Below are 24,599 nucleotides of genomic sequence, written 5' to 3'. Positions count from 1 at the left end.
ACAGAGAAAACGTGCATACAGAGATGGTGTTTAAAAGCGTAGTGTCGAGAAGCGAGATACTTCCCTATTAAGATGCTCACTTGCCACTCCTGCTCAAGTTTGTACTTTTCTGCCCTAGCCAATGCAAAACCCAAGAAAAGGAAATACAGCTTTTACAGAAAGGGAAGGAAGTCATAAAACCGGTCTCATTTGTGGCCGAGAGTACTGTCTGTATGAAATCCTAAAGATTCAGCAGCAATATCAAAATTTCTTGAACTAACAGGCAGTTATAGCAAGGTTAGAGGGTGGAATATATGTGTGTGTGTGTGTGTGTGTGTATGTGTGTGGTGTGTGTGTGTGACACATATATATTATTAACAGTCAGTTGTGTTCCTATATAGATCAGCAGTGAATTGTTGGAATTTGAAATAAAAACCCAGTACCATTGGGCTGGAGAGTTGGCTCGGTGGTTAAGGGCACTGGTTGTGCAAGACCCAGGTTTGATTCCCAGCACCCATCTGGAGGCTCACCACCTCTTCCGGCACCAAGTACTCATGTAGTGCGCAATCACATGAGGGCAAATACTCATATATATAAAATAATAAAAATATATCTTAAAAATTAAAAAAATGTATCATCTACATAGCCACCAAAATGAAGAACTTATGTAGAATCTAACCTGTAATGAAATATTCAGTGCATCGAGGTTTATATGTGGACACCCCAAAACCAGTGAATGAAATCTAAGAAAATATAAATAAATGGAGAGGCATTCCATGTTCATAGACAGGAAACCTCACTATGGTTAGGGTACCAGTTTTTCCATAATTGATTTATGGCATCGGTGAAATCCAAACAAAAATCCAAAGTTACTTTGTCATTATGAGCCAGTTTATTCTAAAGTTTATATGGAAAGGAAAAAACCTAAAATAGGGAACAAAGTATTAAGAGCAAAGTCAGAGACTTCAAGACATACCGTTATGCTGTAGCGTACTGGGAGAAATAGACAGTAGGCCAGCAGAGCAGAGCAGAGATCCCAGAATCAGATCCACACAAGTGCTCAGTCAACTCATCTCTGACCATAGAAACCAGATAATATCGTGTAGAAAAGAAGTCTTCTCAACCAATAGCACAACAATGGATATCGGAACACAAACTCGACACGTTTCACATAGAAAAAAATTACTGGGGGCTGGAGAGATGACTCAATGGTTAAGAGTGTTAACTGATCTTCTGGAAGACTCCACATGAGGAGAGTGGAAGCAGCCTGTAACTCCAAACCCAGGGGATCTGACTCCTTCTTCTGAACTCTGAAAGTACCTACACACACATGGCGTTCTCTCTCTCTCTCTCTCTCTCTCTCTCTCTCTCTCTCACACACACACACACACACACACACACACACATACTCTCTCTCTCTCCCTCTTTTTTTCTCTCTCTTACACATAAAGAATTACATAAAAATTATTCTAAAGGAATCGATTATTCTAAAAGTAAAGCTCAAAGTAACAGATAATGAAATTTCTAGATGATGAAAATCCAGATGGCTTGGAGTCTGGCAATGGATTTTTACTTATTTTGTCTTCCAAAGCCTCCATCAATTAACAATGAAGTTAATCCCCCCAAAGACATGCCTGCAGGCCAGCCTAGTCGAGGCAGTCCCTCAATTCAGGCTATCTTTTAGATGTTTCTAGGTGCAGCTAGTCAGAATTTAAAAGCTGGTTAGCAATGACTAACATACCCATATACTAGTTACCAAAGGCAAGCCTTGTGTCAAATCAAACTTGTAGTCCATGAGTATCACAGCAATGGCAGTGATGTTGTTTAGTACCCACACAGCTTGCCCTAACCTATCCAGATCTCCATCAGATACCACAGTGGGAAACTGGTCATGTCAACCTCACAGTCAGTGGGGCATCAATGCACAAAGCAGATGTAAAGTCGAGTCTCAGCGGTGACACACCTGAGAACTAATTTATTATGGTGCAGCAGGCAAGCAGACCATGTATTTACCAAAGTGAGGGTCCCATTCGTCATTTGACCAGCTGGCTCAAACCCAGGTATCTTTGCTACCGAAAGCTCATGGCAACATTACCCAGCAGAGATCACAGAGATGGGTGTAGGCAGAGGGAAGTTGGTATCGGGTAGGTCTGGCACCAGATTGGTCTGGAATTCTGTCAGAGCAACACCTGGGACACCAGCAAATCTTGAAGAAGGTGGTGATGAACGATAGCATCTAATGAGGCAGTTAAGGTTGGTGTAGATTGGCGTACGCACACACACGCAATGCAAGCAAACACACACACATTAAATCTTTTTTTTTTTAAAGAAAGAATTAAGTGCTGGGTGGTGGCTGTACATGCCTTTAACCTTTAATCTCAGCACCTTGGGAGGCAGAGACAGGTAGATCTCAGTGAGTTCAAGGCCATCCTGTTCTCCAAGAGCTAGTTCCAGGACAGCCAGGACTGTTACACAGAGAAACTCAGTCTCAAAAAACTATAAAAAAAAGAATTAAGTTGTATATTTAAAAGAAGGAAAAAAGTAAAGAATTTTTAAGATATTAACTGAAATCCCATGGAAGCCCCATTCTGACAGGAGCATCCAGAAACTCAGAGTTTTTCTTTGTTCCCAGCATAGATTTTTCCCAGAGTGGTTATCTTGTTAGTGTGAAGAGGAGCCAAAGACAGGTCCCGTCTTCATGCTCTGGTCTTAAGGGTGCTGCTGAGGGAGTTTGGGTTCTGACCTGCACCTCTTTCTTTGGCCCCTAGCTGAGGAAATCAAGGAGGAAGCTGGTCTTTCAGGCAACGTGCCCTCTCCGTGGGTGTCCAAAAGTGACTTAGTCAACATCTATGCAGACTGAGTCACTGGGTGTTGTAGTTGATGTGATTTCCCCTCAGGCCTGAGGAATATCCCCTATTGCTCATGTGGGCATAACATTATGGGGCCATATTAGGGTGGGGCTTTGGTTTATATACTCATATCACTGGGTAAGAAGAAGCAGCCTTGGTCCCATGTCAGGCCATGGGGTGGAACCATTAACGTGATGAACAGGGCACTGTAGTCAGAGCTGAAAGGCCAGGAATGGGAACAGATAGGCATGATGTAGTCATTGAGAAGGCAGAGAGACTGTGGAGGATGGGAGGGTAAGGTGGGTACCCTCCCCAGCCTGGAGGTCAAAAGACCTACCTTAAAGAAATGAACTATGGGTCTACAAGAAGGTTGAGTGGGTTAGGACACGTGTCGCCAAACCTGAGAACCTGGGTTCAGCCCTGTATTCACATGGTAGAGGAGATACCTGACTTTTACACACTGTCCTCTGACCTCTGCGTGTGCACTGTGGCGTATGCACACCCATAAACACACACATACACATATTTTTTTAAAAGATATGAATGGGGCTGGAGAGATGGCTTGGCAGTTAGAAGCACTGGCTGTCCTTATAGAGGACCTGGGTTCTATTCCCAGGAGCCACATGGCAACCCATGACCCATCCATAACTCCAGTTCTGGGAGATCTGATGCCCTCTTCTGGTCTCCTCTGGCGCCAGGCACACATGTGGGACACAGACACACAGGCAGACAAAACACCCATACAGTTACACATAAAACAAAATAAAAACAGATCATTAAGGATATGAATCATAAACAAGATGGAGACTGCGTGCTGGAATTAGGTTGAGGATGTGGGAAGGGAGAGAGCAATGTCTCAGGCAGAAAGAGCTAAGGCAGAAGTCTGGCTCTGGCCTGGAATGGAGGGGTCTTGTGAATGGTGTCAGAAGGCTGGACTGTGTCCCAGGGCAGGGAAAACCCGCAGAAAAAATTTTAAGAGGACTGGGAGCAATCTTCTGACACCCGTAGAGTTCTGCGGGTTCTGGGATTCCCAGCAGCCCAAACCCGTAGGCTTTGAAAGGCGCGTGAACACCCCTCATGCCCATTCCTGCGCCCTCTTCTCTGTCATCTTCCAGGTGACCACCTTTTGATTCGTTTCTCCACTAATGAATTTTGTCTGTTTTAAAATTTCTTGTAAGTGGAGCCAAGTACCTGTTGTTTTTCGTGCGTCTTCTTTTCACACTGTGTTCTGGGGTTTCATCCATGTCATTATACATGTGTTCACGAGTCTTTCATCTTCCGTGTATGGCTCAATAACGAAACACTGTAGTGTAGTAATACACTGTATAATAGCAAATCATCCCTGTGTTGATGGGTCAGGTTGGTGTCAGGGGGAGGTTATTCTGAACAAAGCTTTCTGTGAGCGGTATTGAGCAACTCTTTTGTCAACATAGGTTTTCACTTCTCTCGTGGAAAGGAGTGGACTAGTTGAGCTAAAGGCTAGGCGATTGGTTAATTTTGTGAAATTGCCAAACTGTTTTTCAACATTGTACCATTTCACAATTCCATCAGCAATGAATGATTGTTCCGTAGCCTCATCAACTTGGTATTGTTAGTTTTTATTTTAGACATTCTAGTGTTGGGTTGTTTCATTGTGGTTTTGAATCTTCATTTTGCTGACGACTAACGGTTCTGACAAAATTTTAATGTGTTTATTGCCCACTTGTGTGTCCTTTGTTAAGCATGGGTTCACTTCTGGGGTAGGAATCATTTGCTCTCTGTGTGTGTGTGTGCATGTGTGTGTATGAGTATATGCATGTGTGTATGTAATATTTTATTCTAGTTTCTAGCTTGTTTTTCATTTACTTTATAATCTCAAAGAAGAGAAGTTTAAAAACTATAAACTCCAGCTTGTCAAATTTCTTAAGGATTTATTTGTTTTCATTTTATGTATGTGAGTGTTTGCCTGTGTGTAACGTAGTGCACTGTATGCCTGTCTGGTGTCTACAGAGACCAGAAGAAGGCATCAGATCCCTGAGACTGGCGTTGAGCTGTGAACCACCTGATGTGGGTGCTGGGAGCAGAAGTCAGGTCCTCTGCAAGATCAGCAGGCACCCTTAACAGCAGAGCCGGGTCCTCTCTCCGGTGCCCTGTTCATGACTTTTAAAATTAGGTTTGAGTTCTTCCTTGTTCTTGAGGTGACAATTTTTAAAATGGCCATGTGTGTGCGTGTGTGTTGTGTTGTGTGTGTGTACTTATTAGTGTGTTTGTGTGCTTGTGAAGGCCAAGGTCAACATTAGGTGGCTTTTCATTTCTTTCCACTGTGATTTTTTTTCCCTGAGTTCGAAACTAATCGATTCACCAATGGCTGTCCAGGGAGCGTCATGGATTCTTCTGTCCACCCTCCAGGGCCTGGTTGTAAATGCGCACCTCTGTGCCCAAGTGTCTGCATGGATGCTGGGCTCTAAGCCCAAGCCCTCAGGCTAACACACAAACTCAGCCATCTCCCCAGCCCCATGACAATCTCTTCTTAGTTAAAACATGGTCATTGTGGGTATGGTGAGAGTTATGAGGCTCTGAATCTTATTTCAGTCTTAGGTTTTTGTTGCCTTCTCGGATACATATTCATCAGGGAAGTGGGGATCCCCGCCACATTATTGCCAGATGGGGATAGAAGTCCTGGTTCCATACTCCACCCCGCTGATGATGGGGAGGGTCTTTGTTATTAGTGGGTAGAGAGGGAGTGGCCTCTACCCAGCCCTCTCTGGCTGGAAGGGGCAGGAGTGCTTCATTTCTACTCCAGTGTTACCATGGTGATGGGCGAGAGGATGACCTCACTACCGCAGCACCAGTGAGAGTCTAGACTCTGCACTAGGCTTCCCTTAACACCACCTATTGGGGGGTGAGGATGCGAATTGTCTGGGGTGGAAGCCCGGGTTCCACTGTCTACTGACACCAGGGATGGGAGGGAACTCGACCTCTGTGAGGATGACGGACCTGGCTTTCTACTTGGGTTCCCCAGTCCTCTGTCAGAGCCTCTCTGTAGGTGACAGAGCGGAAGCAGAAGCTCTGCCCTCATCATCACTGGTGGCAGCGACACCATACTTTCTCCATGGAGCTCGGATGGAGCAGAGACCCTGCGGCTGGCTAGAAGGCTGCCTGTCTTGTTCAGCTACCCCATTCCTTGTCCTGGGAAAAGGTCAGCTTTTCCTGTCTGTATGCACTGGCTTTCTAGGTTGCCAGCTGTTCACTGTGCAGCTGAGGCTGTGGGAACAAGAAGAAAACCCCGGGAACTTGCCGCTACGTCATTCTGTCGTTCTGTGTCCCCAGAGTCCTTGGCTGCTCTGCTTCTTCTGCCCTCCAGACATCCTTAGGTTCACATCACATACCCTGCCCAGAATGTGCCAGCACACTGCACAGGAAGAGCACAGGAGAGAACCATTTTCTCCTTTTAACAGGTACAACGCCATTCTTTGTGCAATGAAAAGCGAGATCGAGGTTGGGGATGTAGCTCAACTGGCAGAAGGCTTTCCCAGCGTGCACTGAGCCCTCCCTGGTTTAATCCCTAGCACCACACAAACCAAGTGTGATGCTATATGATTGGACTCCCAGCACTTCTGAAGTAGAGACAGGAAGATCGAAAGTTCATGGGGTGGGGGGAGTTTATGAAGCCAGCCTGGGTCTCAAAACAAAACAGAGGTATGAAATATCATTTATTATATTTTTTTTGGTTTTTCCAAGACAGGTTTTTCTCTGTGGCTTTGGAGCCTGTCCTGGAACTAGTTCTTGTAGACCAGGCTGGCCTTGAACTCACAGAGATCGGCTCCCTCTGCCTCCCAAGTGCTGGGATTAAAGGCATGTGCCACCACGGTGGAAGGGAGAACCGACTCTCGCCAGTCATGTTTGAGGCCTCTACCCAATGCCCACAGCCTAGGTAGACCTCTGTGTGTGTAGAAAAGGATGGAGTTGAGTCCTGTGGGCAGCGTGGAGAAAGGATCAGCTTTGGCTATGCTTCCAGCTCAGGCCATAGAAAGTGTGGTGACAGACACATGAATAAATAAATGGCTTGATTTGCTCGAGCTGCAGGAATTGTGGGTAGCCATGACTGTGTCTTCAGGAGTTGTGATCGTCAAATGGAATCAGCAAGTGAAACTGTGTAGCATAGGCCCGCCGGCCTTCCGCCCGCCCTCCTCCCCTCCAGCTCCTTCTCGTCTTCCTCTTTATTCCTTCCTCCTTTCTAGACCAGCCATCCTCAACCTGTGGGTCACAGTCCCCTTCGGGATCATACATCCGGTATCCTGCATCTCAGGGATTTACATTACCATTCATAACAGCCGCAAAATTACAGTTATGAAGGAGCAATGAAAATCATGTTATGGTTGGGGCCCACCACGACATGAGGAACCGTGTTAAAAGGCTGCAGCGTTAGGAATGTTGAGAACTACGCTGGGCTGAAATTCATGATGAATTGACATTCCTGTGGAATATCACATCAGTTAATGCTTTTCTTCTATTTGTGGTAAAATGCACATACCATATAATATACTGTCTTAACCATGTTTCACTCAACTATTCAATAGCCTTAAAAAATAACTTTTTTTCTAAAGACAGTGTCTCATGTAGCCCCAGACTAGTCAAGCTCAGTGTGTAGCTAAGGACGGCTCTGAACTTGTGACCTCACTGCCTCCATTTTCTGAGTGCTGGAGTTCCAGTTGTGCACCGTCACCCTTGTTGACGTGGGGGTCACAAGCCCTTTACTAGCAGAACCGCACCCCACCCTGTTGAGCAATCTTAACCCATTCGCCCAGTCTCCATTAGTCTCCAGAACTCGTTCATCTTACATCTTTGTCCCCATTCAACCACTTCTATCTCCTCCCTCAGCCTTAGGCAGCCATAGTCAACTTTCTATTTCTATGACTGACTGCTCTACCTCACACAAGGGCAGCCATGCATTCCTCTGTCCACCTCACACAAGGGCAGCCATGCATTCCTCTGTCCACCTCACACAAGGGCAGCCATGCATTCCTCTGTCCACCTCACACAAGTGCAGCCATGCATTCCTCTGTCCACCTCACACAAGGGCAGCCATGCATTCCTCTGTCTACCTCACACAAGGGCAGTCATGCATTTCTCTGTCTACCTCATGCAAGTGCAGTCATGCATTCCTCTGTCCGTCTCACACAGGTGCAGCCATGCATTTCTCTGTCTGCCTCACACAAGGGCAGTCATGCATTCCTCTGTTTGCAACTCACTTGCTTACCCATCATAATTTGCTCAAGGTTCATCTGCAATGTAGTGTGTGTCAAACTGAATAACTACACACACACACACACACAGAGAGACAGAGAGAGAGAGAGGCACCTCGTTTGTCTGTTCAGTTACTCGTGGATGCTTGGGCTGTGCCCACTCTTCTGCCCCTGTAACAAATGCCTCTGTGAACATGGCCATTCATGAACTTGCTTTCAGTTATCTTGAGCCCAAATCTGGAAGTGGAGTTGCCAGGTCATATGTCAACTCTCCTGTCCCTCTTTTGAGGAACCTTGTTCTTCCATGGCTGCCGCACTGCTTCCCATCCCCAAAGCAGCATCTCATAAGGCCCTGGCTTCTTCACATGCTCACATTTGCTTGGTTGTTTTTTTTTCCCCCTTTAATAATAGCCAAGCTAATTGGAGTAGCCTAGGTTTTGAGTTGCATTTCCATGGTGATCAGTAGTGAAAAGTATCCTATTACTATGGGCGTTATTGTGTACGTGGGGGGCATGATATATGTGTGTGGGGTGCACCTGCCATGGCCCTGGGCAGTCAGGGGACAATTTTGTGAAGTCTGTTTTCCTACTTTTTTCCTTTATGTAGGTTTCTAGGGATTGAACAAAGGTCACACGCATGTGTGGAAATCGCCTGTTACCTAGTGAGCTGTCTCATTGCACTGAAATCCCTTTCAGGTTTTTATTTGCCACCTTCATATTTATCTGGAGAAGTATTTATTCAAGGCCTTTGTCTGTTGGGAATGGAGGGTGGCGCTGGTGATGGGGTCGAGTTGTAGGAGTTCTATACCTAGTCTAGAGTTTAGCCTTTTACCTCTCAAATGACAAGAAGCCTTCTGTTCTGTGAGCATTTTACCCTTGACTGTCGCCTTTCATGCAGTCTTGGTCCTTAGATCTAATTTAGTTTTGTCTCTGAGGTCTAATTTGTCTGTTTTTCCTTTGTGACCTGGGATTCTTCAGTGTGTACTGTCAGTGTTTGAACGAGAAATGTTGTCCATAGTCTTAGGCATTTGAATGCTTAGCCCCTGGTTGGTGGTGTGTGCAGCCTTGAGAGAGGACAAATGTCACCAGGGGTGATCTTTGGGATAGAAAAAAGCCTCACCTGTTTCTAGTTTGTTCTGTCTGCTTGGTGCCTGCGGTTTGGATGTGAACTCCCAGCTTCCGCTCCAGTTGCCTGCCATGGCTGCCATGCTGTTCCCACAATTATAGGCTCTGACCCTCTGAAACCGTGCTCCCAAATAAACTCTTCCTTCTGTGTGGCCTTGGTCGTGGTGTGTTATCACAGCCGCAGGGGTAACTAATAGAAGTGTATCTCCAGGGAGCCATCAACAAACCCAGGGGGATCACCTTCTTCTGCTGGATCCAAGAGTTTTGCAGTTTCAATTGTTTCTGTTTAGGCCGGTGATCCTTTTTGCAGTGCTTCTATAGAACTCTGGACCTTTCTGGCGTAATGAGAGGATGCGTGTTTCCGTTTACTATCGTCTTCTCTTCTGCCTCTCGAGTTTTGTTCCTAAAAACTGCTTTTCTTAAAAGTTCATTGCTTTTGTTTCTCTTGATGCTATTCAGCGTGGGCCTTTTCCTGAGAGTGCATCTTAATTTTAGAACGAGATAATGTTAATTTCTATGCTACTTTTTTCTCAATCACATCTTCTAATTCCTTTCGTTGTTGCAGCCATTTTTGTTGTTGCTCACTGCGGTTTCTATAAGCACTGAGTGGGGCTGGGAGGGAAGTATGATGAATGTCGCCGGCTCGATCACTGGCAGGGCTGTAGTTCTTGAATGACATATGCCTTATAAGATCTCACACCTTAGCCACACACTCAGCCTGCAATTATTCAGAACACCCAGCTGAGCAAGAAATGAACTGAAATAAAGAACTTCAGAGTACACAGACATGCAATAGTGAGCAATGAGACAAGTCAGACTTTCAGCCACTGTTCACACAATGCTATCACTATGGTTACGAGACCTAATGTAAATGTCAAAAACAATTATTTCAGCAATTGTAATCTTCCATAAAGTGTTTAATACAAATCTATGCTCTAGATAAAATAGCGACACAACCTGAAGAGAGGGTCTAGGACCACAGACTCAGAAATCACGGTCAAAATGGCATGGGAGGGGCTGGAGAGATGGCTTAGAGGTTAAGAGCATTGCCTGCTCTTCCAAAGGTCCTGAGTTCAATTCCCAGCAACCACATGGTGGCTCACAACCATCTGTAATGAGGTCGGGTGCCCTCTTCTGGCATACAGGCATACACACAGACAGAATATTGTATACATAATAAATAAATATTTTAAAAAAAATGGCATGGGAATTCCTGGCCTTGCCAATACTTTTTGAAATCTCGATGAAAACAAAGCAGAATTCACAAAACAGACATCTGAAAACCTGTTCCAGTAACTCCAGGAGAAATTAGAAAAGCGATTCAAAAGTACTAAGATGGAAAGAGCCGAGATGACTCACGGCTGGCGGGAGGGTGTGCTCACCCATCTGCCAAGGCTGCCAAGACTACCCGTTATCTGGGCTCTTTCTTCGAGCTCCCACTGTGTCTCAGGGAAAAGCCTCCCGACTCTCTTCAGGGTCCTCAGTAAGGTCGCCAGCCCTCTGCACTGGCTCAGAAGAGGAACTTGGACATGGAAGTGGCCACTGTTTAATGTTTCAACACTGCCCATCAGGGGAGCCTGCCTGACAGCCGCTGGCATTTTGCAATGGGGGCTCCTCTTCATGAGGGGATCCCAGGGTTGGGCATCAGAGACTGAACAAGTTGGGTCTTGCTTTCCAGGCATTTGTAAAAGGTGTCATCCTACTGTCTGCTGTCCCTTGTTTCCCAGAGCCAGTGGGGCTCTGCCCACAAGTCGTAAAGAGTGGCTCGTGTCACTGAGTCATCAGGCCGTTTTGAACGTGCAGGCTCAGCACTGAGCACAAGGGCTGACCTGACCCATGAGGCTCTGGATGAGGCCACTCTCATCTCTGTAGTTCTCCGAGAGACTCCCCCACTGAATTTCTACTGCTTTTCTCAGGCTCTCCGGATCCAGCATCCAGTAGATCCTAACTTTTAAAATGCATTTATTTATTTTTATGTGCATGGGTGCTTTGTCTGCATGTATGTCTGCCTGTGTACCATGTGCCTGTCTGGTGTCCAGGGAGTTTAGAAGAGGTTGATTCTGTGAATATAGTCCCAGGTGAGTGTTGGGAATTGGAACCCGGTCCATTGGGACAGCAATCAGTTCTGGTACCCACTGAGCCATCTCTCTAGCCCTGGATCCTAATTCTTAAGAGCTTGGACCAACACTTAGATAACCACAGTATGCCAGGGATCCCAGCACACCAGAAACTCTGCCCCGGGCTCTGAGGATATCTGGCTTTCCAAAGAGAAGACCTTGATCGTCTCCTTAGAACCAAAGAACACTGAGGCCACAGGAAGAAGGATGAAGAAGCCATGGGTTAGCAGACACTGGAGAGGTACTAGGGATGCTGTTGACACTGGGGGAAGGCTGATAGCGGCAGACCAGGATACTGGGCTCTGATGCCTGTGAGGACAAGGACTAACACTCAGTTCACACAGTTTTATCCAGCCCCCAGGCTAGAGAGGCGGAGCCCAGAGCCCCATTATGCTGTAGCATGTCCTCTCTCTGCCTAATAAGAGTGTCCATTTTCTGGAAGAGGCAGACTGGGCTGGGCAGCTGGTGTACACAGACATGTCATGGCTTAAGATCATCAGCAACTGGAAGTGTAAACCCTGCCAAGCAAAATTCTGGTAACTGAGTTTTCCCTTGGAATGGAGGCGCGCACTGCCTTTTTTTCTTCCTTTCTTCCTTCCTTCCTTTCTTTTTCTAACTGCATCTTATTTGCAGAGGGACAGTGTGTGCATGGTTTAGAACCTAGACTTCCTGGCTCTACATTCTGGCTTTGCTACCTCTTAGCTGTGTTAACTCAGGCAAGCTGTTCTATTCTTCTGGGACACTAATTGCCCATCTTTTTCTCCTGCCTTGCTATTGTCTTGCAGAGGTGGTCCAGCCTTCCATCCCTTACTACTGGGCTTTCCTACCCTGATGATGGTCTCCTGGACTAGGTTAGCAACACCATTTAAGTCCTGCTGTCTTTCTGGCGCCCAGACCCCTCCCCCACACACACAGTGGATGTGCAAACTGTCCTTCCTGCCTCTTCCCTGCTCCCAGCCAATGCTCCTGATGAACTGTGAGTAAACTTGGTGGTGCCTCAACTGGTAGGAGGCTCACATCCTCAGATATCCTTTTTAAATCCCTCAAGCCTTTGGTTTTGGAGGGGCCGCACACCTTCCAGAGAGGTGGACTCTTTTCTTTTTTGCAGTCTTAAGGTGGCAGTGATGAGCGCACACACGCACTGTTATTCCAGGTTCGTGCAAACAGTACCAAGGTCATCGCAGCCCCATCTAGCCGGCTAATGGGACTTTAAAGACTCATTTGATTTTACATCACATGTGTGTGAGTGTAGGTGCCTGAAGAGACCAGAGGTGCTGGATGCCCTGGATCTGGTGGTTGTGAGTTGCTGCTGCAGGTGCTAGGAACTGAACTTGGATCCTCTGCAGGATCAGTAGGTGCTCTTGACTGCTGAGCTACCTCTCCATAGAGCTGTAGGATGCAGGACATTCAGCGCTTTATACCTGGGGTTCAGGCTCAGCCACAGCTAGGGAGGAAGGAAAGTCCTACCTGTCCCCCTTGAACTGTTGGGAGCAGTGTGTCTTCTTTCTAGTTCTACCCTACTCCTGGTGGCCTACAGTGAGCTCCTTATCTACACCGACTTCCAGACACCCCTTGTGGAAAGTGAAGGACTTACTGAGGTGGCTTCTGGTCTCCCTCTGGAACTCGGCCTGCAGTCGATGGTGGAGCAGCTGTGAGGACAAAGACTGGGTCATGACATGGATCTCCAAGGTTGTCTTTATGAAGGGTCCTGGTGTTCTGGCTCCTTCCGCAGGTGCTGTCAGCTCAGGGCTGACGAACAGACTGAATAGGTACTAGTGTTTGGACTGCAACTGAGGACAGGGGCTCAGCATGATCATTTAGTCACACTGGGTACCAGCACAGCACAAAATAAAAAAGGAGCCGAGCCCAGAAAATTGCCCTATCTGTCTGGGGGCAGTGGATTCTACCTGGTCCAAAGGCAAACATGACAGTTGTTAGAAAAGGCCTTAGAGGTACTTTGAGGCCTCCCGGCATCAGTGAGGCTAACATTCAGGGGCTTAGTCATGAATACTAAGCAAAAATTCTTCCAAACTCATTTCACCATCCCAGCCTCCAGGGTCATCAGATCTGGGACAGGCTGTGTTCCACTGTCCTGACATGTGGCTCCAGAATCTATGTCCTTAGCAAACTCATCCCTACACCCAGATCTTGGCAATACTATCGCAACTTTCTGGAATACCCTTCCACTCACGTGATCCTAGGTGTCCCCCTCTGGCTTTAAATTCCCTGTTTGGAGACCATAAACAACCTAGTGTCGACTGGGCAGTGTCCCTCTCCCAGTATCATACTCTCTTTTGGCATCTGTCACCTTCCAGGAGTCCCCCCGTCTTGTATAGTTGATGGAGTTCCTGTTCCACCCAGGAACAAATGTCTGCTCTGTCCCGGGCACATAGAAGGCTGTCAGGAAATGAAAGGTGGCATGGGTGGCATGGACACGTGGGTGCCAGTGTGCCATCCCAGTTCCGTGTTGCATCGCTCTCTCGGTCATCAGTGGAGCAGCTCACCAAGAGCTTACTTCAGGGAGTGCGTGTTCCCCCCCCCTCCCTCCACTGAAGAGGCAGGAGGATTTGCCTAGGTCGGGACTCTGGGATCTGAAGGGGGGGGGGTTCATCCCTCCCCTCTTTGCATGTCGTTTGCATGGCTCAGTTAGGAGGTTCTGCTTCCTCTTCTGGTTTCCTGGTTGGTCCTCAGATTCCCCAGAACTGTTCCAACCCCTGCTTTCCGGATGACCTGATGTGACAGGCTGGGGACAGTGTCTACAGCAGACTGAACCCCTGAGGGCAGGCAAGAGTGGCAGAAAGGATTGCATGATACAGATCTCACTGCACCCTCCCGGTTTGGGGGAAAGTTCAGGCATTTGCCACAAATCTCATGACCAGTAAAAATCAGAGTCGGGTTAAGGTCTCACTCTGTTGGACGCCACCACCTTGCTTAGTCACTGTACCAAGCTACCTGCCATGACTTCTCAAGGACCCAGGGAGCCCTCCCCAGAACCCAGACATAGGGTTGGCCCTATTGGAGGCTCTCAGTTTCCCTCCTGGTGTTAAAACCCCTTCTGAAGTGGCCCTCCTTGTGGCCCTCCAGCTGAGCCACCAAGTTTCAGGAAAAAGCAGAAGAGGGCTGGGCAAGGGCTCTGGATAGACGGCAAATAAGAGGTTAAGGCGGGAAGGACCTAGGCCTCAGGAAGGAGGATGTATGGGATGGGGATGGGGATGGGGATGGAAATGTGTGAGGACAGAACCCCACCTTTGCTCTAGCCCTAGCACTGGTGTTGGGGTGCCCGGCATGTGGAGGGAGACCCTGGGACTAGAAGACACAGGTCTGGAAAGTCACAAGAAAACCCCCACATGGTTTTGATTCCCCCTGGAGTTCCTCTGCCCGAATATCTGAGGTTTGGTCTCTCTCTGGACGTCTCTGGGCATTTGCTAGACACTTGGCAACACTCCCTACTGCCTGGTGAGCAGGCATGTCCCATGTCCCCCTTGGTTCCCATTCTGTAACCCTCTTTTCCTCCACTCCATGCTTTTCTGTCACAGAGATGCTTTCTCCTGCTGCACAGATGAGCCTTCTGGAAGCTGCCTCCTCCCTGTGTGCACAGTGCCCACAGTAGCCAAGTGGGCTGTGAGCCTCTGTCACTTTTACCACTGCCTTGCTCCCCTAGCCTGAAGTTCTCCAGGAAGGCTGACAGGTGTTTATCCTCCATGCAGGCAATGACTCAGGATGCAGCCAGCAGCCACAACGTGCACAGAGGACCGCATCCAGCATGCCCTGGAGCGATGTTTGCATGGACTGAGCCTTGGACGCCGTTCTGCACCCTGGTCAGGTAGGTCTGGGAACTGGGAGACACTGTAGAACTGAGTCTAGCCCCAGAGGCCAGATATGTCACCCAGCAGATTCTGCTTCCATCCCTGTGTGCCAGGTGAGCAAGTCCCCCACACCTCACCTGGGCAGGAGGCAGGCACAGCCTCTGTTTAAAATTCCTCCCTAGCAGGTTCTCCTGCTTTCTCTCATAGTATCTTCCTCCTCTTTTTCCTCTTCCTATTATTCCTCTTCCCCTTCCTCCTCCCCCTTCTCTTCTTCCTTCTCCTAATACTGTCTTGTTTCCTTAGCATCTGTAGACACACAGAAGAGAGCCTGCTAGAAACATAGCCCCTGTCTCCAAAAGAGAAGCCAGGACTTCAGTCAGCTCTCCCCCAACAGTGTTTGCTTTTTTCTAGTTCTTTCCACAGCCCTACTCTGCTCTTCCTTAAATAGAACAAAGAGAGGATCTCAGCCAGACTGCAGGGTGTCTGCAGACTGAAGTGTTGGCGTCCCTGGAGGCTGGAGCCTACTTGTGAGTGTGCCTTGTGCTACTGAAGGAACACACTGCCCACTTAGTTCCCTGCTCTGAGACAGATAGCCTCTACTGCTTCTTTCCTGCCTCAGGACCTTTGGACTTGCTGGCTGGATCTCTTCCCTGGAGGCTGACCCCCTCTCTGCTCAGATGTCACCTCTGTGGACAGCTTTCTCTGTCCTTGGGAATCAGATAAATTTGATTAACTCCCACTGACTGTGCAGCCTTGTACATTCCACTTGTCTTTGTGGGACTTCCAATCTCCTGTCTGGGTAATGGGAATAATCACGACTAGAAGATGGGAAAGTGGGCAGAGAGAGTGTGTGCAAAGGCCCAGCACCATACCAGCTCATAGTCGGTGGTCAGTAAAGAATGCTTTTTCTTCTTCCTTTCTTCCCTGGTTTTGATGGGGTCAAAGTTTACCTAGCATTGGGGTCAGGCATCTTTAAATTAAGAAGCATGAAACTTCCTGCCTTCTGCCAGGCTGCTTTCCTATTGCTGGTTTCCCCCTCTCTTTCCTGCAGTACTCGGTGTTGAGTCTAATGTCTCATGAATGCTAGACAAGTGCTCTACCATCGAGCTACCACCCCAGGCCTTTCGCAAGTTTTGAAAAAAAAATCTATGGGTATATGGATATACTTCCAGGGGTTTGAAAGCTGCTCGTATGCCTGAGTAGGCATGGACCCCCAGCTGCATGAAGGTCACATCCCTGTCCACCCCCGCTGCACTCACTCCCTACCCCACCTCTTTAATTTTTAGGGGTTTGCCCTTGCTGACTTCAGGGAAAGAGAGCAACCCATTAAGAAAGTTGGGGGAAGTCACGGTGACAAATGCTTGGAGCTTTTCAACTTAGTGAATCAAGCTTCCCCTTCCTGGGCTCCTCCACCAAACCCTCTTAGGGAGCCCAGTGACTGTGGCAGACTCTTCGCTCTTGGATCCGGGGTGGAACTCCTCATGGTTCCTGTCTTTATTCCTTCTAGCGATTTCCACCTCCAGCCCAGCTTCCTCGCCTCTGGTAGGAACTGGCACCCACTCTAGGAAAGCTGGGCAAGGGTGGTGGTGGGGCCACTGCAGTATCTCGAGGTGCCAGAGTCTCAGCAGATTCACTGGCCTCTGAGGCATCAGCCACCCTCATAGCTAGGGAGCTCCCAGCCAGTGCAGGAATAAGAAACAGGTCCTTAAGTCTTGTGGGCTTTTCTGTTTTGTTGCCATCATTGTTATTGCTGCTCAATATAACTCACCATGTAGCCCAGGCTAGCCTTGAACTATGTAGCCTACTGTGCCCCTTAATTCATGATCCAACTGCCTCAGCTTCCCAAACACAGGGATTACAGGCCCTTGCCACCAGATCCGGCTTTGTTATGTCCTGATGGTGCTTAGGGACTTTTAATGATGGCATTTCTCCAAGATCTCTTTAGAAATATTCAGATATATTCTCCCACAGCAAGATTCCAGAAGAAACCCCCTTTCTCTACAGCCCTGTCTGTGGCTAGCCAGAGAGAGTGGAACTAACCAGCAGCCTAATGTGTCCTTTGTCTAGCTGGACTGTGTCTGAACTGCTGGAGCCTACAGGAGCTGGTCAGCAGGGACCCAGGCCACTTCCTCATCCTTCTGGAACAGATCCTACAGAAGACCCGAGAGGTGAGGGTGACCCAGACGTTGGTGATCATAGCTATGACCGACTCTGTAGAGTCAAGACACAGGTCAGCTCTGAGGCCCCTGGACCAGCTGGATGGCTTCCTCAGATCCGGGAGCCCATCAGCCACACTGGGCACCCAGTCTCTCTAGGAAAGGTGTTTTCAGGTGCTGCGAAGGCCTGAGTGCAAGCTGCCTCTTAGGATAGGTGCTGCTTGTAAGTTAAGGTGTGGAGTAGAAGGAGTGGGGTGGGGGCTTTACTGAACTCCTTTCTCAGAAGGATCCCCAGCAATAGTAACAAGGAAGGGAAAACGGATTGGGAAAGGAAACTGAGGCCTCCTCTGACAGCTCAGTGTGCAGGCTTTTATGAATGCTGAACTGAACCGAGATTCCAGAAGGGGCCAAGTTCCCAAAATAGACTCCAGCTGTTTTACGAAGGGTTCTCTTTTAAGTTGTTTGTCTTTTTTAAAAATGAATGACTGAGCTGTAAAGACGATTTTCTCTCTTAGCTGACTATCCCTAGAAGAAAGTCCATCACTTAAGTCTGTTACTTATTGCAGCATTTAGGGTCATCCCTCTAGTATCAGAGTCACTTGGTGCCTTTGCTTGCTGATCATGAGCAAACCGCCTCAAGAGCCACACCCCCTCTGGAGAGCTCAACTCCCAAACCCACTACCACGAAGCAACAAGGGGGAGCTTTGTGGAAGGGTTCGAGTAATAGTTGCGAGAGAGAAGGGCATGTCTGAATTCATCTGCTGGGTCAGCACAGCAGAGACGGTGGACCGTTCTCTATGCCTCGAGTTGCATGGTAGGCAAGAGACCTTGACCTCCCTGTCATCTCCACAGGTCCAAGAAAAAGGCACCTATGACCTCCTCGCCCCACTGGCTCTGCTTTTCTATTCCACCGTCCTTTGTGTAAGTCCAGGTGGGCCAGGAACTGAGAGGGAGGAGAGGGAGGAGAGGGAGGAGTGGCCGCCATCCCCGCCACAGGCCTCACAGCTCTAAGGAGAAACAGAGAAACTTGGGAGTGATGACACCAGAGATGGGCTTTGATCTGATCCCTTCCTAACTCCACCCTGGGAAGGAAGCCTCTAGTCACTATAAATCGTGGTGCCTGGTATCTCTGGGCTCCATGAGGAACCATGCCATAGCATGGTCATGGGAATGACATGGGAAGATGTCTGTCGCCTCTTTCACCCTAGGGGATCAGCTTTACCAGCTGTGATCAGCCCTGCTTTTCACCAGACCGATGAACCAAATGACTGCTTATACATCGAACTCAGTCCACCCTAAGAGTAAAAATATTTGCCTCTCATGAGGATATTTACATATGAACAGCACACACGCTGAAAATGCTTCCTCAAAGTGAGTGGAAGCAGTGACACCACTTATGACCTCCTAGTTGACAGCGTGTCAGAGAGGCTTCCTCAAGTGTTGGGCGAAACCGTGGTTTATTTGATGAAAACCAAGTCCATTGTATAGAGACACTCGGGGTACCATCTTGTCCATCTGTTGTTCAGTCTTCTCTGATACTGCCCTGAGACACCGCTCCCAGGAAATGTGTGTCCTCTGTGGCGTATTCCAGAAAGGGGATAGATGTTGTCCTGGAATATAAACTCTTCCTTACCTAGCTCATCTCTTACTGTCCCATCCCATCCTAGACACCACACTTCCCACCGGATTCAGACCTCCTTCTAAAGGCAGCCAGCACCTACCACTGCTTCCTGACCTGGCCGGTTCCCTACTGTAGCATCTGCCAAGAGCTGCTCACCTTCATTGATGCTGAGCTCAAGGCTCCAGGTGAGGAGCAAGGGGACCAGGGATCACATGACTAGGAGAACTAGCTTTTCTCAAACAGTTCTTCTCATAGGGGCCACCTCATCCTTCCCCGTGCCCTGATAAGGGGCTGGCAGTGCCCCCTTCATGGTGTACTTCACCATCCCCAGATGGTTGAGCCTGCACAAGTTAAAACAGTCAACGTGAGAAATGATTAAAGAAGGAATTGTTCAGGGAGGCTAGGGCATTAGCCAGGACTCTCCGGGGCTGTGCAGCTCACTCAGAGAAGTCTCCACAATAATGGCCAAAGACCTTTATTTGCTCTCTTTGCCCTGGGAGCATATAGGTAGTTGCAGGAGTGACTTTCTCAGGGACAGTGCCTGCTGCTGGGAATGAAGAGGCTGGTAGTTGTCTTGACCTGACAAGTAGACACGTGCGAGCAAGGACTTTGTGCTTCTGGGGTCTTTCATAGTTGGGATTTGAACAGTAAGGGATCTTGGGGAATTGCGGACGCCGTTTTAAGCCACGTTTATTTCTTTTGTGCGGGAGTGATGATGCACAAGTGTGCCTTGCTGTGCACAAGGGGGTCGGAGGACCGCTGGGAGCCCGTTCTCCACTTCCACCACTTGGGTCCTGGGGATGGAACTCAGGTCAGCAGGCTGGGTGGCAAGCACCCTTTCCTACTGAGCCATGTCTACCACTGTGGATGCTGTTTTAAAATGAGAATCAGAAGAAATCCATGACAGAGCAAGAGGAAGAGCAACCAAGCCTGGTTTGCTGGGAGACTGCCCCCTACCAGAGTCATTGACCACGCGTCTATGCCAGGGAAGTCATCTCAGTATATGCTTCTAAAACATTTGCATGGCTCCTTGATATTCAAAACCCCTCGATATATGGAAACTATTGCCACAGAAGTGATTTTACTATGGCAACAGCCTAGATGAGCTGCTACAAGTGTTCCCTTTCAACTTGAGCATCCTTCTGGTTTTCCTTATATGGATTTTGCCTATGCAAAAAAGAGACCGAAACTGTTTCTTCATCTGGAAGAGGTAGCATTTTAATTTTTATAACACCCAATGGCTTATCCAAGCCATGGACAGTCACCTGGATGAGTAAGCCACATGGAGAAAATAAGAAGGTTAGCTTCCCCATTTACCAGCCCCACCCAGGAGGAAAACATCCCAGACTCTGGAGGCAGAGGAGGAGGGTTGTTCCAAGTTTGAGAGCCAGTCTGTGCTACAGAGTGAGACTCTGTTTCAAAAAGAAAGAGATAAGGGAGAGAGGGAAGGATAAGAGAGGGAAAGAGGGGCAAAGGAAGCAGGGAGGGAGTGGGAACACAACTGAGATAAGATCTGAAAAATATAAAATGGGAAGTGTGAACAGCCTACACAGAGAAGTTGGCGCTATAAAAGACCATTAATTGAAGAGTTACATTGTGGAGTTGAACCAATATCCTAATAGCATCAGGTATCATGAAAACAATGTAACCAAATCAAAGTAACAAGCTCATTTAAAATGGGATAACTAGAGCCTGTTTGAGATTATAAATATCAGTCTACAAAAGCATTTAATTATTCATTTGCTATGTGTTTATTTTAAAAAGAGAGATGACTGAGAAGGAGGTATTTGCATTACTAGATCTTTTATAATGCTAAAATTATTAAAATAGCACATATTGGAGTAGAAATAGATGAGTAGAACAGAAGGTAATATCTAGAATCAAGTTAAATACAATAAAAACTATGGCATGTCAAAGAGACAGCCTGAAACCAGTAATAAAAACCTCAATCATTTAGTTAATGGTACCAGAATCATTTTTAAAATGAGCTGAAAAATCTACCCGAAAAAATGCAATCCAGCAAAGCGTTGTTCGTGCACACCTTTAACCCCAGCCCTCTGGAGACAGAGGCAGGTGAACTCTGTGAGTCTGAGGCCATCCTGGTCTCTATAATGAGTTCCAGACCAGCGAGGGTTACATAGAGAGACCATGTCTCAAGAAAAATAAAATTCAAAATGAGGCTCCATCTCAAACATAAAATAACTTGCAAATGAGTAAAAGATTTAAGCATGGAAAACAAGACAATAAAACTGGTAGAAGAAAACCAGTACCTGAACCTGGACTGGATGGAGAAGAGCTGTCAAACACAGTCTTAAGACAAAAGCCACAGGGAACTGTGAGGATCTAGAAGCATGGACTTGAAGTCTCTTCAGTGGAACATAAACCACACAGTAAAATATATGTGTGTGTATATACACTGATAGAAATTATTTCAGACCTATGAATGTTCTTTTGAGTCAATTAAAAACACCGGCAGACTCATGTAAGCAAGGACATGATTCATGTATTGAGTGGCCGAACAATCCCTATACACTAGGAATATGCAGATGCGGAATTCGAGGGAGACACGCTTCCCCCTTCAGACTGGCAGGATTTAAAAGACTGAAAATACCAGTATTGGTGGGGAAAGAGATCTGCGTTAGCTCCAGCATCACCTTTCGTGCTCTGTTTCATTCTGGAACTCAGTCCAGAAGAATGCCCAAGGCTGTGCAAAGATGTAGCGGACGGACATTAATCAGATGTGTTCTTCCTAATCACTAACGGGTGCAAAGCCCTGAAGAATGACCACGATCCAGCAGACTGTAGTAGCTCTTTGTAGAATGCTATACAGTGTTCTAAGATGGAGACGGGGAGATGGCTCAGCAATTAACAGCAAACACTGCTCTTGCAGAGGATCTGAATTTAGTTCCCGGAACTCTCATAGGGCAGCTCACAGCCTCCTCAACTCCAATTCCAGGGGATCTGCCGCCCTCTTCTGGCCCCCGTGCGCACCTGCACTCACAGGTACACTCGATCACACACAGACTTCGTATGCACACAACAGAAAAGTAAAATAAAAATCTTTTAAAAATGATATTTAAAAGCAGCCACTTTGATTAAAAAATATGTTGATTACGCATCAGCTGACTGAAAAATCCATCCCCAAATACATTGTACATTGTAATCCTTTTGCTTTTCCATCACAATATTGACCCATTTGAGGTTGTGTTTAGTATCAGCAACATTTTACTGCTGTCATATACAGTAAACACAAGCTGACATTCTATTCCCCAAATCAGGGGTGCTGAAAGGCTCAGGCCTAAAATTTTCTTTTCGAATTCCATCGTCAAGGTCCATGACTTACTTCTCAGCCAGTCAACTGGTCTGTCTGCTCCCCGACTTTTGCCATCTGTTCCCCCACAACCAGTCAGCACAAATAAGCAGAGCAGGTGGCGGGTGGGGCTGGCAAATCCTGAAGTCTTCCGATAATATGATCCTCTCCATGCGGTGGGATGTGGGCGGAGAATTAAGAGCTCTAAGTCCCCGAGAAGTCACTGCATCCAGAAAGATGCTACAGGCTATTCTTAGTAGACGATCTGCCGACCCAACTTAACACAGCATCCTAGATGGGCAATGGGCGTAAGGGCCATCTCTGTCATGGGCTTGTCTTGGCTTCTGGCTGTTGACTGGGGTCCCTTTCCAGGAGGCAAAGCTTTCCTTTCCTTTTGCGATCTCGAGAGAAAGGATTTAAGCTTCAGTTGCCTTGCCAGGGCCTCCGTGCGTTCTGAGAACTGAACAGCTCCTTTATTTGAAGTAGTCCAGGGAGATGCTGTGTGGGGGAGGAATGTCACCTCTGGGGAGGCTGCTTCCCACTTTCAAGCAGAACCATCTGGCTAGCCTTAGCTGGATGCACGCTATGACTTGACATGTTTTGTGAGTTTTTGGTCAGAAGCACTGTTCTCCTCTGCCCAGAAAACAGATGTGGAGAGGCAGGTGCAGGTGAGGCCATGACCCTAGGATAAAGGGATGCTAAGCTTGGGAGTCAAGAGCCAGGCAAAGGAGCCATTGGTGGTAGAAATGGAGGCTGGGCCCTTTGCCTCAAAACAGGGAGAGCCCCAAAGTGGTCACTCATTGCTGAGTCCTTGGTATTTCCCTGGACTATGAGAGGTTTCAGACACACACACACTAAGGACCTGGAAGAAGTCAGATGCCAGGAGCGGGAAGTTCTCACAGACCTGCCCATCCCTCTGTGGAGGGTGAGCGGAACTGAAATAGGAACCTATGGCCTCTCCTGAGACTTGTTTCTAAATAGCTCAAAGGCTCCTACAGGTATATACTGAGCCTGGATCACCGTTGGAGTCCATTTGCTGCTGAGCCAATATCAAGGTAGTATAACTGACTTCAAGAAAGACAGGAGAGGATCCAGGCATGGCCATGTATGGACATTGATCCCAGCACTTGGGAAGCAGATCTCTGTGAGTTAGAGGCCACCCTGGTCTACAGAGTGAGTTCCGGGACAGCTAGAGAAACCCTGTCTTGAAAAATGAAACCAAACTAAACAAAACAACAAACACACATGTGAGTTTTCTCTCTGCAAGGCTACCTCTACTTTCATAGAAGCCAAGCCCTAGTTCCCAGCAAGTTGTGGATTAAATACAGTTACTTTCTTCTACATGACCTGGAAGCCGACTTATTAGGGAATGTCTTAGTGTGATTCTTGGTGGTATTTATTCTGCACAACCCCTCCCATCCTCAGTAGGCCTGACCAAGGGAGGCCGTAGGAGAAGGTTGGGATAGAGACCAGGGAGCTTGAGTCCCTGAAGGAGAAGCCAATAGCTCTGTGGTTCCTTGAACTTGGTACCAGATCTCTGCGATCCCAAATCCTGGTTCAGAGTCTGCTACTCTCTAGCTGGTAGGCCTTTTGGCAAGATGTGGAGCTTACATCAATCTCAGTTTTCCCATCTGAGCAATAGGCACACAGTGCTGCTTGTCTCTCAGGGCAAACTGTGAAGTGCTGCTTCTGCTGATTTCATCTTGCAGGGGGCAGTAAGCATCCAGTTGCTGATAGCTTCAGAGACAGGTCCTGTCACAGTCATAAACAGAGATGACAAGGGACCTAGGGAGCTATGCCCTTCCCCAATTAAGTCTCAGAGACTCCAGTTGCTATGGAGACAGCAGCTAGTAGTCTCCTTCTGTATGGAGGAAGTGCGTGTTTATTGAAGTAGGACTTCCCTTTTTTTCTTGACTCCATCCCCAGTGGCGGCAGCCCCTGCAGCCTCTGTGTTTATTGAGCCTTGACTCCTTGTTCACATGCTAATGCAGAATATCATTCTTGCCTACCAAGGGCTGACCTGGAATCCTGGCTGGTGACATCAGCACCTTCCACGTGAGGCATTCAGCAGTTTTCAAAGCATACAAACCTCAGGGATTATGTCTTACCAGGCCACAGACACATGGGTGAGGAGATGACCCATTTCCAACATATACATGCGTGAGAAGTTCACTCCCCCTGTGCAAGCTCTACAGTCGAGTGTGAGGGAAGGAACATGGACATAGTGTGACAGAGATCTGGTTTGGAACATGCTAGCTAATGATCCTGCACAGTTGCTTACCCTCCGAGTCTCCCTGTCAAAGGAGGACTTCTGCTATTAATGACAGAGATGCCATTATTGTGTGCTCACAGCGTGTTTAGCATGGCGAGTGAGGTCCCGTGTGTCCTCAGAACAGCTCTTGGTGTGGCAGC

At 47.7% G+C, this 24,599-nt stretch overlaps 1 protein-coding gene across 2 annotated transcripts in view; it reads left to right on the top strand.

Annotated features, from left to right (window-relative positions):
- Positions 1 to 24,599, top strand: part of Pik3r5 (phosphoinositide-3-kinase regulatory subunit 5) — a 64,741-nt gene that overhangs the window by 25,593 nt on the left and 14,549 nt on the right. For both annotated transcript variants that reach the window (XM_050162782.1, XM_050162781.1), the window contains exons 2-5: positions 15,002 to 15,117; positions 17,168 to 17,268; positions 18,109 to 18,177; positions 18,924 to 19,062. In XM_050162782.1, the coding sequence (XP_050018739.1) occupies positions 15,015 to 15,117; positions 17,168 to 17,268; positions 18,109 to 18,177; positions 18,924 to 19,062 (412 nt within the window). In that variant the 5' untranslated portion in view covers positions 15,002 to 15,014. The remainder of the gene's footprint in view (positions 1 to 15,001; positions 15,118 to 17,167; positions 17,269 to 18,108; positions 18,178 to 18,923; positions 19,063 to 24,599) is intronic.

Source organism: Alexandromys fortis, unplaced genomic scaffold (genome assembly GCF_014885135.2).
Source record: "Alexandromys fortis isolate MF-2015 unplaced genomic scaffold, M_Fortis_MF-2015_v1.1 scaffold_84, whole genome shotgun sequence".
Taxonomy (NCBI): domain Eukaryota; kingdom Metazoa; phylum Chordata; class Mammalia; order Rodentia; family Cricetidae; genus Alexandromys; species Alexandromys fortis.
This window is presented reverse-complemented; position numbering and strand designations above follow the sequence as displayed.